Below are 15,931 nucleotides of genomic sequence, written 5' to 3'. Positions count from 1 at the left end.
CAAAACGGTTTTGGACCTTCCCTGAGGATTAAACTGCTGAGCTAGCAAGAAATTAAAGATGTTAAACGGCCATTACCTTTTTGAAGGGCTGCAGACGGATGAAAGAGGCGCTTTCCGCCCCCTGCTCTTCTTCCATACACTAAGCTAGATGTACGAGTGGCCGAGAGACCAGAAAATCAGCAGCTTTTATACCCTCGTGGAAGATTCGAGACCTTTCATGAATAATTAAGACACACCCACATGCGTTTATTGGTCGGCTAAAAGTTACAAGTCAAAAATGAAGAAGAAACCTGTGATTGGAGGGAAATTAATTACAGAAATTACTGATTGGGTAAATTCAAAACAGGCAGAAAGAAAGGATTAATATTGCCAACCCACCAACGAAAGAACAAAATTTAGTAAAGACAACAACTTATGAATACAAAATATCTTCAAGAAAAGTTCCTTCACTTCGCACCATGGTGCATGATCATAGTTTTTGGTAGAGACATCTGTGAGAGAATGTCCACACTTCTTGATAATTAGTAAACAAAAACAATTCGAAATTAACACAGTGACATCTTCTGATAAACGGTTGAATTAATTCAGTTTTAAAGTTCAGAGTTTCAGCTGTAGAGGAGTACTTTAAGGCGGGAAATTCAAATGTGCGGCGTATAGGTGTACCAACCGGTACAATTATCATTAAATAAAAATGTTGAATTTTATAGCAGTCGTACCATTTCCTTTACTGGTTAATTAGCTTCCTCGGGAGATCAGTGGTGGTGTCCGATCCATGATCATGGGTTTGATTCCAACCGACAAAACAGAACACTAAACCTGAAAGAATGCATTTCATTTTAGCAGATCTACCTATAAAAATAAAACTATGTTACTCCTATAACAGCAGCCCTGCAGTGTCTTCCTACAAAGATGTAGAAGTAAACGGGAGTGAAATACCAGCTCTCTGTTATCTGTATAATTAAGTCAGAAGGATGAGGTGAGGAAGTATATACGATGAGTAACGCATGGTTGATAGCCGTGGTGATCTGACGGACCGGAGCTTAGCACACGTATCACCCCGGTCCGCGCGCCTGTCAGGCATACAGCAGCATGCCGCGTGAGGTGGGGAGAGGGGCGAGAGTCTGGGCTGCAATATCAGTCTCCAAAGCCATGTTCTCATTGCTTTCAGGGTTTGTAAACAGAACAATGTGTCAGATGCTTACATTATAATGTGCTTTAGATTTCCATAGTTTGCATTTGAGGTTTGGGCTTCACCAATAGCCTTGGTAGCCCTCAGTATACGCCACTGTTCTTCTTCTATGTTAAAAGGTGAGAAGAACTGAGTAAGCTTTTGTTTCAATATAGTCTTGTTCTTAGCAGTACTAAATCAGGGTGTCCACCGGTATGGAAAACCGGAGAAACCGGGAAATGTCATGGAATTTGATAAACAACGGAAATGCTAGGGAATTCAGAAAATCTGGAAATTCGTTCTTCTGCCAGATAAAATTGACATATCGTATTTATCGGTGTAATAGAAGCACATTTTTCAGTCTTTATAACATTAATCTAGGGGCATGTCTTACTATTGCTGCTTACTATTGAATATTTTGTGTTTTTAGAGAATGGTGACCTTGATGAATTACGTCTATATTGCGTTCTCAGTTTTTCTAATCGCTTATATCCATGGCTTCCACAACAAAATATGCATATAGACAAAATTCCACAACCCAATGGATGACTGTGTTTGTTTATGATGTAATGACGTGCGATAGTTACTACCTCGTAAAACGTAAAAACAGAAGAAAAAATTCTGACTGAATGCAGGAAAGTGTGAAATTCACTTAAACTTAATACTCATTCGAGTGCTCATGATTATTATTATTATCATCATCATCATCATCGTCGTCATCGTCATCATCATCATCATCATCATTATTAAATGCGCTGACATACGTAAGCCTTGTGTAAATGTGTAATGCATCGTGACACCGCTCGGGCCGCACCATGTTGAGTTTCTAACCTATCTTTTGTGCGAGGGGTTCCGAAGTTTTGAGGCGCGACTTGTAGCTTGTAATATCACGTGTAATTTTGTGAATACAGAACAAGATTTAAAATAAAGTGACATCACATTGTAAGATGAAGGTTGTTTGTTGGTTGGGAGATTTTGAGTTTGTGAAGTATTTTTGTATGTATTAGATCTTGATCCAGCCAATCCCAAGCTGCCATTCATATAGATTTATATCGGTTGAATGCAGTCTCAAAACTTGGCTGCCAAGTGTATTGTCTACATCACCACGTGGTTAACCTACCTTGCTTGGCATGTGTGGTATAGGTTTAATAGTGTTCAGTGTAGACATAATTTTATTTACATCCATGTGTTGGTTAGTATATAGTTCGTCTGTGTACCCTATCCCAGTATAGTTCGTGAATAACAAGTGGCAAGAATGTGACTCGGCAGAAATTAGCACCGTGGTCTCGATCAGCCATAACCTCCTTCCTATGCCAGTCATTAGCCGCCTATAATTTATTTCTTTTATTCTTAATAATAAGGTTCCTATTCTTGTTTTAGTGTGGGATATTGTTAGGAAGTACATACACTATCCTTGAAGGTTTTGTGAATTTGTATTCACTTGTGTTTCGCGTATGATTTTCGTAGTACGGTATTACATTTTACGAGGGCTGTGTGGCGCAGTTATATTGCATCAGCTGTTATCTAAGCGGCAAAGTGCTGGCAGCATAGGTAAGACAATGCCCACATGTTTTGCGAACTGTCAATTTAGAAGAAAGCCATGCGAAGTATAGGACTATTTAAAGATTTTTACAATATCCTTACCTTACTTCTTTTTTCAGCTAATAATGTCTTCATCAAAGCCAAGGAAAACTTCGTTTAATGAAAGGTGGTTGCTTGATGATTCTTTTAGACTAAGGTTGAAACCCATGCCTCAAGAAAAATTTTCAGCATATTGCATACTACGTAAAACATCATTTTCTCTTCGCAACATGGGGAAGCAGGTGTTAAAAAGAAAGAAGCATGCCAGTAGTGTCAAGTTCAGCCAGTTCTTGTCATCCTTTTCAGGTTATTTGAAAAAAAAGAACATTCAAATATTGAAGTAACAAAAGACTTAAACTCAGTAGATAATACCCTGGCAGCAAACAGAAATTGTCCTCTGCCTGCCATAGCTACCACAACCAACTCTATCACATATGACTCCACTGCCTCCTCCTTCTTCTCTTCTCTTCTTCTTCTTCTTCTTCTTCTTCTTCTCCTTCTTCTTCTTCCTCCATTAAGGAAGGTTCACCAGAGACGAGATGTCTACAGAATAACTTTACAAGAGAGCAAATAACCAAAGCTGAGATTATATGGTGCATGCATACTGTCATGCAACACCATTCTTTACATGCCAGTGAAGCTAGTGAACATTTGTTTCCAGTAATGTTTTCAGATCCTGAAATAGCTTCGAAAGTTCAACTGCACAGAATAAAAGTTGCATATAGAATCACTCATGGTTTGGCTGCCTATTTTCATAAACAAGTTCTTGAGATGTGTAATAAGTGCACACATTTTACCGTTTATTTTGATGAGTCATTGAATGGATCCTGCAGTTCGTTGTTTCAATCCTGATACTAATGAGGTATACACTTCTTATTTTGATTCCGTGTTTCTTGGTCACTCTACCTCCTCAGATTTGTTAAATGGTTTTTGCGAGCACTGCAAGGACTCAGTCTAAAAAAACTCTTACAAATTTAAATGGATGGTCCAAGTGTTAATAAAATGTTTCTTCATGATATCGGTAATTTATTAAATGATGATCCAGATTCTCCTATTTTTGTGAACATTGGACCTTGCAGCTTGCATACCGAGCACAATTCATATAAAATAGCAGTAAAAGAAACCCAGTGGAATATTGCAGGTTTTCTTTGTGCTATTCACTTCTTGTTTTGTTATGTTCCTGCAAGACGTGCTGTTTATACACATTATTCAGGTTCAGACTTATTTCCGTTGAAATATTGTGCTATAAGATGACTTGAAAATTTGAAAGTCATTGAACGTGCTATTGATATCCCACTTAATGCTGACAGATATGAGGAAGGAACAAACAGAGACAAGAAAACCTGTAACAGCTTCAAAATAGTATCAATTTCACTTAAAGATAATTCTTAAGGCCAAGTTGTATTTTTATTATTACTTGTTGGAGATTTGGAACCATTCCTAAAACAGTTTCGGACAGATCTTCCATTTGCACCAATCCTGTATGAATCTCATTGCAACAATGAAAAATGTCATGACAAGGTTTGTTAAGTCTGAGTCACTGAAGTCTTCAGAAAATGTCCTCAAAATTAATTTAGACAGTAAAGAAAATATTCTGTCTCCATCTAAAATTGACATAGGTTATGCTGCTAGAGCAGCACTTCGTGGCACTCCTGGATTAAATGATAGAGATATAGGCCCTATTAGTGTTTTGCACAGATTGTCTAAGAGGAATGGTAGCTTTGTGCAACAAATTGCTGGAATGGTCACCGCTGGCATATAAACTGACTACAGGAATTTCTTGTTTCGATCCAAGTATAGCCAAGCAACCTCTGAGCAGCAAACGGCTAAGGATAGCTTTAAATGCCTGTGGTGAAAACAAATGGCTCTTGGGTAATGAAGCCGATCATATACGGTACAAAGGGAGATCACTTCTGTTTGTGAGAATGATACTTTCAAAGTAGTGAATTCTTTGTCTCCAAAAGACAAGAGGTTAGATCACTTTGGGCTCTGCACTATTTTGCCAACAGTAAATTTGAAAACAGAAAAGTTGGCTTCATTTCTCAAAATGATAGTAGTATTATTTCATGGAAATGCTGCACTTGAACATGGTTTTTCTGTTAATAAAGAAATCATAGAAGAGAACATGCTACAAGAATCCCTTGTAGCACAAATAAAAACATATGATGCTATCTCAAATTTTGGTGGAATTGAAAAGGTCTCCATTAATAAGAACATGTTCCATGCTGTAAGGAATGCTCATGCTTTGTTTGCACAAAATCTGAAGGAGAAACGGAAGCATTGGAAGTAGAAGGTTCGTTTGCTCAGAAATAAGACAAAGGCTGCTTTGTTGCTGAAAGAATTAGAAGGAAGGAAGCGGAGGGTGGCAGAAGCTCGACAGTCGTTGGTGGCTATAGATGAAGAAAGTTCTTCACTGAAGCAGTAACGGTAATCAATTTTTTAAAATCTTAAGGTGAATTTAATTAAACTAAATTCAACTTCGAAGTTTTGAATTTTAATATGCACATTAATTGCTCTTTTATATTTTGGGTGTTAAGTTTTCAAAATATATTGTAATATTACTGTCAGTTTTCAAAATATATTTTAATATTACTGTCATAGCTGGAAACTTCCTTTATAATTTTATTTTTTGAAATTGTATGTCAGAGAAAAAATGTTTTTATGTGTGGAAAACAGGGAAGTCAGAGAATTTTAAAATCTGGATTTGGTGGACACCCTGTAAATATGTACCCTACTCAGTATTTTGCTGTTTATTTTTAAATTTGTATTTTTAATATACTCTGATAATATAATACACAATTTTTGTCATGTAATGTGTAATTTCACTTTTGATTTGTTCTTTAGCAAGAAACAAGGCAGCTTAATTGGTCAGCTTCAGGAAGAGAATAAGAGATTTGCTGATGTACAAGCATCTGATGAGCTTCAACAGATGGTAAGATAAAGCGCCATATGTTTAAAAAACTTACTGACTGGTTGACTGGCCTACTTTGCTAAAAGTTGTAGGCACAGTCAGCAAGCATTTAAGAATATGTGAGTGAGCCCCATCAGTAGATTTACTGGCACTTCAAGAAATTGTGGTATTTCAGCTTCTGAGACCAATAGTAGTTAACCCCTTAACTGGGTTTGACACCTAAAGGTGTCAACAGCTGTCGCACGAGTGTTGGGTTTGACGCCTTTAGGCATTCTTGTAATTCTGATAGTGTTCTTACGTTGGGATAGCTGCCTATAGGCACCTGGCTATTCTTAATCACTTCTGCCATCTACTATCGTAATTTAAAACTAATTGCATTCATATTAGATGTGATTATTGCTGTCCTATTAATTTTTATCCGGTCTCACGCCAGTCGGGTAGTTCACGCCTAGGCGGCGGTCTGATAGCTGTCTCTTGTTGCCTCATGTGGTCCGCGCCAAATTCTTCATACAGGATTTATTTTTGTATATGTACATTGAAATTAACTGTTCCGTGTGACAACATGGCTTGGTTAGGAAAGATGCTGAATTATATCGGTGACAATGAAATAATGGAACATTTATTACAAGATACTGACAGTGACACGTCCACTGATGGGCAAAGTGACAAAGAAGACGTGCAAAGTGACACTGTGTGGACTTATATTCCAAGTAAGCCTAGGTCTAGATTTCCTTTCATTGGAGATGCGGGTATACACATAGTACTGGAATGTGATCCGCTAAACATTTTTGAATTCTTTCTTACTGACGAACTATTGTGATTCGACAGTGAAACCAAAACATCCAGGGAGAACTTCTGGAGATCCAGTTCAACGACTAACTGCACTTCACTTCATATCTGAGAACCCGCCAACTGGAAGTAAGAATCACTCAAGAAAACGTTGTGCTGTGTGCCTGTCAAACCAGAGGCGACGGGAAACTGTCTACTGCTGTGAGGAATGTGATGTGGCACTATTGTGCTTGCCCGTGCTTCCGTATTTACCTCACTGTGCGCAATTTCTGAATGACCTATGAACCAGAAAGTATGTATAACTCATTGATGCATATCTGTAAACTTGAAAAATGTCATAATAATAATAATGAAAGGAACACTTTTTATATTCACTTTTGTATGAACACACTGTGTATATATGTATATATTTATGGGTTTACAAGTAACCGGTAGTAATATAATGCTTTTGAATTTCTACTATATCACTAATAATTTAAATAAATCAAGTAAAATATATTTTTCTGTTGAGTATTTACATCTGTCGCATGCTACTGTACCCGTTCTAAAAGTGCGCGTTGCACTGAATAATTACCCACTGGCTGGTTGACGTTATGAAACTATTCCCCAGTTAAGGGGTGTTAAACACACAGCATCATCATCACCATCATCATTATTGATATTGTTGTCGTTAATATTATTGTTGTTATTCCGGGTATTCTGTGGCTCGCAGAGGAATAGGAAGCGACTGGGTTGAATGGCTGGACAGCGTATTACTTAGAGCAACTGTTAGTATAACAAATTTGGAAATTTTATTTCTTTCCTTTCTAAAAATTGATAGATAGAAATTTAATGATATAACAAAGAACAGTTGAAAATGTTTACAGGCTCGTCAGCTCTAACAATGCCTAGGACTTATAAGTCCTAAATCAGGTACAAAATAATTTGGGAGAAAACTTCCAGTCGTTGAATTACATACAAAAGAGGATAATTGCAAACCAGGACTGCCATTACCTTGAGCCGATGGACTTCTCGACGATGGATGAGGCACTTCTGTCTCCCTTCACAAACACACACACTAGACTGGAGCGATGAATAAGACAACCTGGTCCGAAAATGTGCTAGCTTTTATACCCAAGAGGAAGGTTCCAGAAAACTCTGGGCTAAGGCCGACACATTCCCAATTTTGATTGGGTAATTAAATACTAGATACAGTTTGATTGGTTGAAAAATAAATATACAAAATTTTCTGTTGGCCAACATCTTAAGTTGGCGGTAAGAAATAAATGTGTTTCAAACTTTAACATGCCAAAAACAAAGAATAATCAGTTCAGTTCAGTAAACCTTAAAGTATCAAATTACTTTATAATTTTAATAGTCAAACTTCACACCAGAGGGCATAACATAAGTTTGTAGTAGAGACATCTGTAGGGAAAACTCTCAACTTCTTGTGCTAGTTGATGTAAGTTTTAGATTTAAGATGGCATTCTTCAAGGCACATAATTTAAATGAACGGGACGGGTGTACTTACCTTCTGGTACAATTATTATTATTATTATTATTATTATTATTATTATTATTATTATTATTATTATTATTATTATTATTATTATTATTATTATTATTATTATTGTGGTTGTTGTTGTTACGGGGTTACCCGTGGAGCAGAAAGAGGTGAAAGAAGGTGCCGGGGTGAAGGGGTCTAACTACAATGTCAAGTATAGAATTAAAACTTTAACAAAGGTTATATTTTTCTATAAATAAAAAAACAAACAAATTTCCATAAGGGAAAAATAACAATCAGGTACAATGCCAAACTAGAAGGCAGATTAGAAAAATCCAAGATTCAGAACCTTTACACTTTGGGATTTAAGCCCCTAGTTTTGCAATATGACAAATGGAAGAGGTATTATTTAATGAGGGGCAGAAATCTCCTTTTCCAAGAGCACTTGCTCCCTAAATCACAATATCTAGCCTCCCCAGAGGCACACTTCACAGGTACAACACTTGAAAAAGAGCTAACAGGCTCTCAGTTTCTAACTGTCTACTCAAGGCAACATCAGGAAATTACAATCACTCGCCATCAAGGCACAACTAACTAATTGAAAGGTAATGTTATACAGGGGTATCTAATACCCAACCTACAGGGCCTTTGCGGAAAAGAACAGGTTAAGTAAATGGCCCAAAACACAAATTGAATGGAGGCGTGCACTCCTAAATATGCACACTAACGGAACCTAAGGGGCTCTAGGCCGACGAAACGGGCTAATACCGAGCTCGATAGCTGCAGTCACTTAAGTGCGGCCAGTATCCAGTAATCAGGAGATAGTGGGTTCGAGCCCCACTGTCGGCAGCCCTGAAAATGGTTTTCTGTGGTTTCCCATTTTCACACCAGGCAAATGTCGGGGCTGTACCTTAATTAAGGCCACGGCTGCTTCCTTCCAATTCCTAGGCCTTTCCTATCCCATCGTCGCCATAAGACATATCTGTGTCGGTGCGTTGTAAAGCAAAAAAAACATTAACCAATTATTAAAAAAAAGTTATGAAACGCAGTCACCTCAAATCAATATGAAGGGGAGCTCGAGAGGGTAATTTACGAAGTTTTACATTAACTGAAAGAAGATTTACATTTAGAAAAGTTGGTTACATAGTTAAAGATCGGACCTTTCCCTCGGGTTAAGCTGCGGAGTAAGCAAGAAAGCAAGATGTTATGTGGCCATTACCTTATTGATGAACTGCTGACCGATGAAAGAGGCCGCCCGCCTCCTGCTTTGACACACACACTCAATAAGATGACGATCAATTGGCCAAGAGACATGAAAAGCCGCAGTTTATAAACCCTCAGGGAAGGTTCGAGATCTTTCATGAATAATCAAGACACACCCACAAAATTTTATTGTTAGATTTCAAAAGTAACACTCAGAATCGGAGAAGAAGGCTGTGATAGGCAGAAATTAGTGATTGGTTGGACTCAAAACTGGCAGAAAGAAAAGGTAAATATTGTCAACCCAAAAATAAATGAACATCAATCAGTAAAAAAAAAAAAAAAAAAAAAAAAAAAAAAAAAAAAAAAAAAAAAAAAAAAACTTAAATCATAAATTCTTTCACTTCACACCAGGGTGCATAATCATAGTTTTTGTAGTGTCATCTGTGGGAAAATGTCCAAACTTCTTGATGAATGGCAACCAAAACACTGATAAATTCAGTCAGTGTAGGCAATTGCACAATAACAAAATTACTCGATATTTTAGTGGTGACATCTTCTGATTAAATTTCTAAGTAGGTGTAGTTTCAGTTTCACAGTTTCACCAATAGAGGAGTTCTATAGGCGCTGAATTTGAATGCGCGGCGTTGAGGTGTACCTCCCGGTACAATTATTATTATTATTATTATTATTATTATTATTATTGTACCACGTAGCAGGCGTAGCAGGGGGAGAGGTGATACTCCCACGTGGCGCGTCCTAGGTGGCGGATAGGGGAGTCCTAACCGGCTTGCCGGCGGACTTGAGGGAAATAAAATACCTCTCGCGGACCAAACACACTATCCTCTGTGGGTGGGAGACGCATGTGTAGAATACACCCGCGGTATCCCCTGCCTGTCGTGAGAGGCGACTACAAGGGGCGACCGAGGGATGATTGAATTAGAACCATGAAACTACTCTTGATTCGTACCATCATGCGGTGAACACCATGGGTTGCCTGTACTTGCGAGTAGTACCACTAAATTGGTACGAAATAGGTTTGTGATTAGTAGCAGTAAAGAGGCTGGCCTGGGGGTTTCCAGTACCCGTGCGTCGTACCCATGTGAGCAACGCTTAGAAAGAGGCTGCGTTGTACTGTCATCTTCTGTATGTGTAGTCCGGCGATCGGATATTCGGCACTCTTCTTGGGCGTCGATCCGGTCTCGAACTGGGTCCGGCATGTTCTCTTGGAAATGATCCCGTTGTCGCGTAGGGTTTCCAACTTCATGATGGTGGAGCCGCCGTCGCTGCTAGCAGGATTCATTCGCGTCTGGGCGTAGCCTGTGAGTTGTACCGCTATATGAGCGGCACCGTGGGTCTGCGTTGCCTGTGATTAGTACCTACTATGTGAGGAACACCGCGGGAATACCGGCGCCCGTGATTAGTACTCCTGGGTGGGGAACCTTATCGGTTTGCGTTGGCTCTGAGTGGCGCCATTGTGTGAAAAACACCATAGGTCTGCGTTTCTTGTACGAAGTGCAATCCTTGTGAGTAGTTATCAACGGGAACGAGGCCACAATCGACCGTACCCAGCGGATCCCCCATGGGAAGGTGGTGGCCAACCGAACAAACCATATTGCAACATATCGTGGAGCAGCTCGGGACGAGCAGCCTTAAGGAGGGGCAATGTAATGCTTATAGAGGCCGCCATGCCAACTTGCTACGCGCCGGGATCGTCGCCCATCGCCCCACCCCCCTTACGCTACTTTTGATTAGTACCCCAACATGACAAATACCATGGTTCTACTTTACTCGCGACATGTACCATTGTGTGGGGCCTTAGACGTGGATTTTGCACCCCTTTAGACATCAAGCATCATTGTGCTTTATAAGTGGTCCCTTGGTCAGTAATAATATTATTTACGATCTCTCTTTGAGTCTGATCCACTGGTTTTTGTTTGTTTATTTTGTTTTTTGTTGAGTTCATGTCCATCCATTCATTCTTCATGACATTTTTTATTTTGGTCAGTGGATGAATTTGAACTTTGTTATTTCATTTTGTACCATTAGGGGCCGATGACCTCGATGTTAGGCCCCTTTAAACAACAAGCAAAAGAGAACTCAGGGCGCCGATGTAACGCCACGGGAATTCGACGCCCAGATCGAGCGACCAGGAGACATGATTGTGGAAGTGTTATCCCAAGGCGACATCAAGCTTGAGGCGGCTGACGGCTGTGATAAACCACGTGGCGCTGAGACCCGTCCAGGGTGGACGACCAGTAGGAAACAGAACTACAAAGAGGCTCTGACGATGGCCAATGAGACAGAGGCACGACGAACCGATGACCAACAAACGAGGATGCCACCTGACTAGGACACTTGTTCTGGCACGAAGCTGCATGCCGATACGAACATCAAATTCTGCACCCCGGAAGAAAAGGAAATTCAGCAGGGCTAAATCTGGGACGAGCAAACCAGTCCCCGGCATCACACCAGAGGACTGCGAAGGCGCTCAAGCCCTGAAAGTGGACGCGGGTATGGAGGAAATGAAAACCGCCAAAGTTCCGGCTGCCAGCGAAGACTTGCTGAGAGTTATCAACAGCCATCGTTTCCGCACGCAAGGCACTTACTTTCACCGCTGGACCTCGAACTCCGGACTCCACAACAGCGGGCATCTCTTGGGACCGCTTCTTGTCGAGTTCGTTGTCGTCCCGCACATCGTCATTGTCAACCTCTTTTTCGAGAGAGCGCATTTCATTTTCCAACTTTAACTACTCACACTTCTGTTCACTTAAGTCTGTTTTCAGTTGGTCCGTGTTAGAACTTCGTTCAGACCTCAGTTCACTAACAAGTTCGCCATGGCTAGATAAGATTTTATTTTCAAGTTCACTAAACTTACTGAGAAAAGTCTGGAGCTGTTCAGAATTCATTTCGCACGTAGAAATTTCTGCCGGCTACAAAATACGCTACGAGGTATTCGATTCTGACACCAGTTTTACGTAAGAGTTTATCCACTAGTTTATCACACTTGTCCATCCCACTTCTGACGCCAGTTGTAACGTGTTGGTGGGCTAGATAAATAAATAAATGCGTACAGAACCTGGTAGCAACCTATTTCTAAGATTTATTAACTAAGCACAATTACAGATTTACACACACACACAGACGATAGCCGAGATTACAAGTTACACAAGTACACTTACACAGTTCACGCTCTCTCTCGTAGTTTCTCATGTTCCATCTACAGTGACACACACACAGAGTCATCGATTATTTACACTACACTCACTCAGCCACTCAGTCACACTCGTTAGCGCTGTCACGGTCCACAGCCTACACGTCAGTCTCGCAGGTCGGGATAGTATCCACTGTTCACTCAACCCGTCGAACTCCGTTCGCAGTCGGCACACGTCGGCACCCAGTGTTCCCTTCGCTCTGCTCCAGAACATCCAAGGTTCTTCTCCAGCAGCCGCTTCAAGGGACGCACGCACGCACGCACGCACGCACACACACACACAGAGGGAAACAGGAACGAGTCCTCGGCTCCAACAGGCAGACATCTCAGCCCAAGCTATCACTGACTGCGCTCTTCGCTAACTCACACCAGCGAACTCAATCTCGCTCATTCACTAACTCACGCTCTGACTGTCACTCCAAGTTACTCCTCTCCTTATATACCTGCTCTGGGCCTTCCAGAACAATCCGGATGCTAGCTGTATCCAGGAACCTCGCGAGATAGAAGACTCCAGATTAATAGTCAAGTAATTTCAGTCGTCCTGTGCAGTGGGGCCGCGGACAGAGAGGGCTGGCCTAGCACCAAGTGTTGCTCGGGATTGGCGCGCTCGAGCGTAAAGGGGGTGGGGAGATGGGTGACGGCCCCGGCGCGTAGCGAGTTGGCATGGCGGACTCTATAACCATTACAATACAGTATATCACTGGCGAAATAGTTAACAGTCATTGTATTGTAATCGATTGTCGCTCTTCATATTCAAATATTGCATTGTTGGCTACTGTCATGAACAAAGGCTGTAGTGTAGTCAAGAAAATATTACCGGTAATAAAAATTAGCTGATTCTTGTATTCCGATCATTTGTAGTTCTGAGTAGGTAGTTAAAGTATCTGTAATTTATATTTCGCACGCTTGATCTTTCAGTTTTATGAGCGGTTAGCTGATGATAAAGTTCCTATATTCCAATAATTGCAATTCAAGTCCCTGGCGTAGTTTTAACAGAAGTATTTTTTGAGAAATTATTGTAGACCTCGTATTTCTCAGCATTTAAGGACATTTTTATTCTCTGTCCCATGGAGTAGGAGTAGGGAAAGTAATAGTAATCCACCAGCTGTAATAATCACATAACCACATTTCAGTTGAGAATTGCAGTGTAGATACGGTGTATTAGATAGTATCTTGCCTGTTGTATTAGTGTATTTTGTGTACGGTAACCCTTTCGATACTTTAGCATTTAACCAAACGGCAGGTTTCATTTCTATTAGAGCACAGTAGGATAAAGTGGTACTAAATTAATAATAATCTCTCTAGGCGTATAACTTTGGTGGTAATGCTTGAGTAGTTCTTGCGAATTTGAAACTTTAGGCCTAATTGCCATTTTCATTTCTATTTGTGCTTAGTAATGACCTATTTTAATTAAGATACGTCTGAATGTAGTTTATAAATTATTGTAGTGTATTGTAGTAACTTATTAGAAATTAGAGTGCTTTTCTATTATTCTGAGTAGCCTTGCCAATTTCAAACTTAAATTGTAATTTCCATTTCTGCTTGTGCTTAGGCCTAGTAATAACCTGTTGTAATTAGGAGAGTTCTGAACGTAGTTTAAAATTATTGTAGTGTATTGTAGTATCTGAACGTAGTCTTAAGTATGAACGTAGTTTAAAGTTATTGTAGTGTATTATTAATCTTATTAGAAATTACTGTGTTTAATCTATTACTGTGAAATATTTGTGTAGGATAGTATCTGTAATAACTCTCTTAATAGAATTCTATTGTAGTAATTAGGATAGAATTAACTGCAGTTTAGAACTGTGAAATTCTTGTGTATTACTTTCTGGTTTCAGTAATTAACAGCAATTTTCATTCTGTTAGGGTGTTGTAGGAAAAAGAAATTGTACAACTAAGTAGTATTGTAGTGTAGTAGTAGTCTTTATTAATTACCTTATTTTCGTGTGATCTTTGTGAACTATCCTAGACAATATTTCTTTCCTTTCATTTTTATTTTACACAGAATAAGTTATTTAATTTTTCCTTTTCTTTTCATTATTCCGTAAAAGGAGTGCAAGTGTAGGAACTGTGGATGTGGCCAGGCATTGAGGAGTATGAGGGAGGAGTTGAAGAATTTGAGGGAGATAATTATTATTTTCTCAGAAGACAGGAAGGAAAGTAGGCCTCCCTCAAACAATGTAGGATACTGGTACACTAGGTGTAAAAGAGGCATGGGAAGGAAAGGGGTTAATTGTAGAAGACAGGTGGTCTAATGTTTTAAGGGGAAGGAGATTGCAGGCAAAGGGCTGTATTCAGGATCAGAATTCATTACAGGTGTCTGTGAGAAATCGGTACGAGTCACTGCAGGTAGAACAACCGAGGGAAGATGAGGAACAGGGAACTGTTGCTGAGAAGTGTGGAAGTAGGAGGAAGGGAAAAGGTAGGAAAGGGAAATGTGGAGTAGTGGATAGGAACAGACAGGTGGAGTAGGGTCATGGGAAGAAGAAAAGGGAGGAGGAAGTAGCTTCTGCAGCTCTCAGGAAAGATAGGACTGACCAGGAGGGAAGGGGTTCAAATGAGGTGGGTAGGGTTGAGGCTCTGACATGGGGGATTCCATTGTTAGACATGTGAGGCAAGTGTGTGGAGGAAAGGAAACCAGGGTAGAGTGTTATCCAGGAGTTAGGTTAAGGCAGATGTTGAGGAAAGTAGAAGAGAAGAAGGAAGGAAGGTGGTTGTGTTTCACATTGGTACTAACAACGTAAAAAAACATAGTTAGGGATGTGTGGGATCTGGTAAATCCAGCAGGGGTGAAGTTAAAGGAAGCGGAGATTGTTATCGGTGGAATACTGTGTAGGAGGAATACTGACTGGAAGGTGCTTGAGGATTTAAATGAGACTATGGAGTGGGTTTGTGGGAAACTGGGAGTGAGACTTCTAGATCGTAATGGGTGGGTAGGAGATAAGGATCTGTGCTCAGTTGGCCTTCACTTAAACCGCAGTGGTACATAGAAGTTAGGAAATATGTTTAGAAGGGTTATAGGGATGTACACTCAGGGAAACGAGTTGGCCTAGGGAGTGGTGATAAGGGTACAGGGAATTTGGACATCAAGTAGGGATGACTTAAAAATGTTAGTGCTCAACTGTAGAAGTATTGTAAAGAAAGGAATAGAATTACGTAATTTAATAGATATATACTTACCAGCAACGGGTGAGTTGGCCGTGCAGTTAGGAGCGCGCAGCTGTGAACTCGCATCCGGGAGATAGTGGGTTCGAACTCCACTGTCGGCAGCCCTGAAGATGGTTTTCCCATTTTCACACCAGGCAAATGCTGGGGCTGTACCTTAATTAAGGCCATGGCCGCTTCCTTCCCATTCCTAGGCCTTTCCTGTCCCATCGTCGCCATAAGACCTATCTGTGTCGGTGCGACGTAAAGCAAGTAGGAAATATACTTACCAGCTATTGTAATAGGAGTTGAATCATGGCTGAGAAATGACATAATGGATGTAGAAATATTCTCACAGAACTGGAGTGTGTTACATGTCACAAATCTCATGACTGGTTCATACTGAAATTAATTTTATTTAATAGTGCACAAATGTGCATT

General features: G+C 40.1%; 1 protein-coding gene across 1 annotated transcript in view; it reads left to right on the top strand.

Moving 5' to 3' along the window:
- The window catches only part of Pldn (Pallidin), a 102,970-nt gene that overhangs the window by 46,784 nt on the left and 40,255 nt on the right, over positions 1-15,931 (top strand). Inside the window, exon 3 of the mRNA XM_067147233.2 lies at positions 5,594-5,681. Within this exon, the coding sequence (XP_067003334.2) occupies positions 5,594-5,681 (88 nt within the window). The remainder of the gene's footprint in view (positions 1-5,593; positions 5,682-15,931) is intronic.

Source organism: Anabrus simplex, chromosome 5, assembly GCF_040414725.1.
Source record: "Anabrus simplex isolate iqAnaSimp1 chromosome 5, ASM4041472v1, whole genome shotgun sequence".
NCBI classification, from domain to species: domain Eukaryota; kingdom Metazoa; phylum Arthropoda; class Insecta; order Orthoptera; family Tettigoniidae; genus Anabrus; species Anabrus simplex.
The sequence above is the reverse complement of the archived record's forward strand: the minus strand, read 5'-3'. Positions and strand labels throughout refer to the sequence as shown.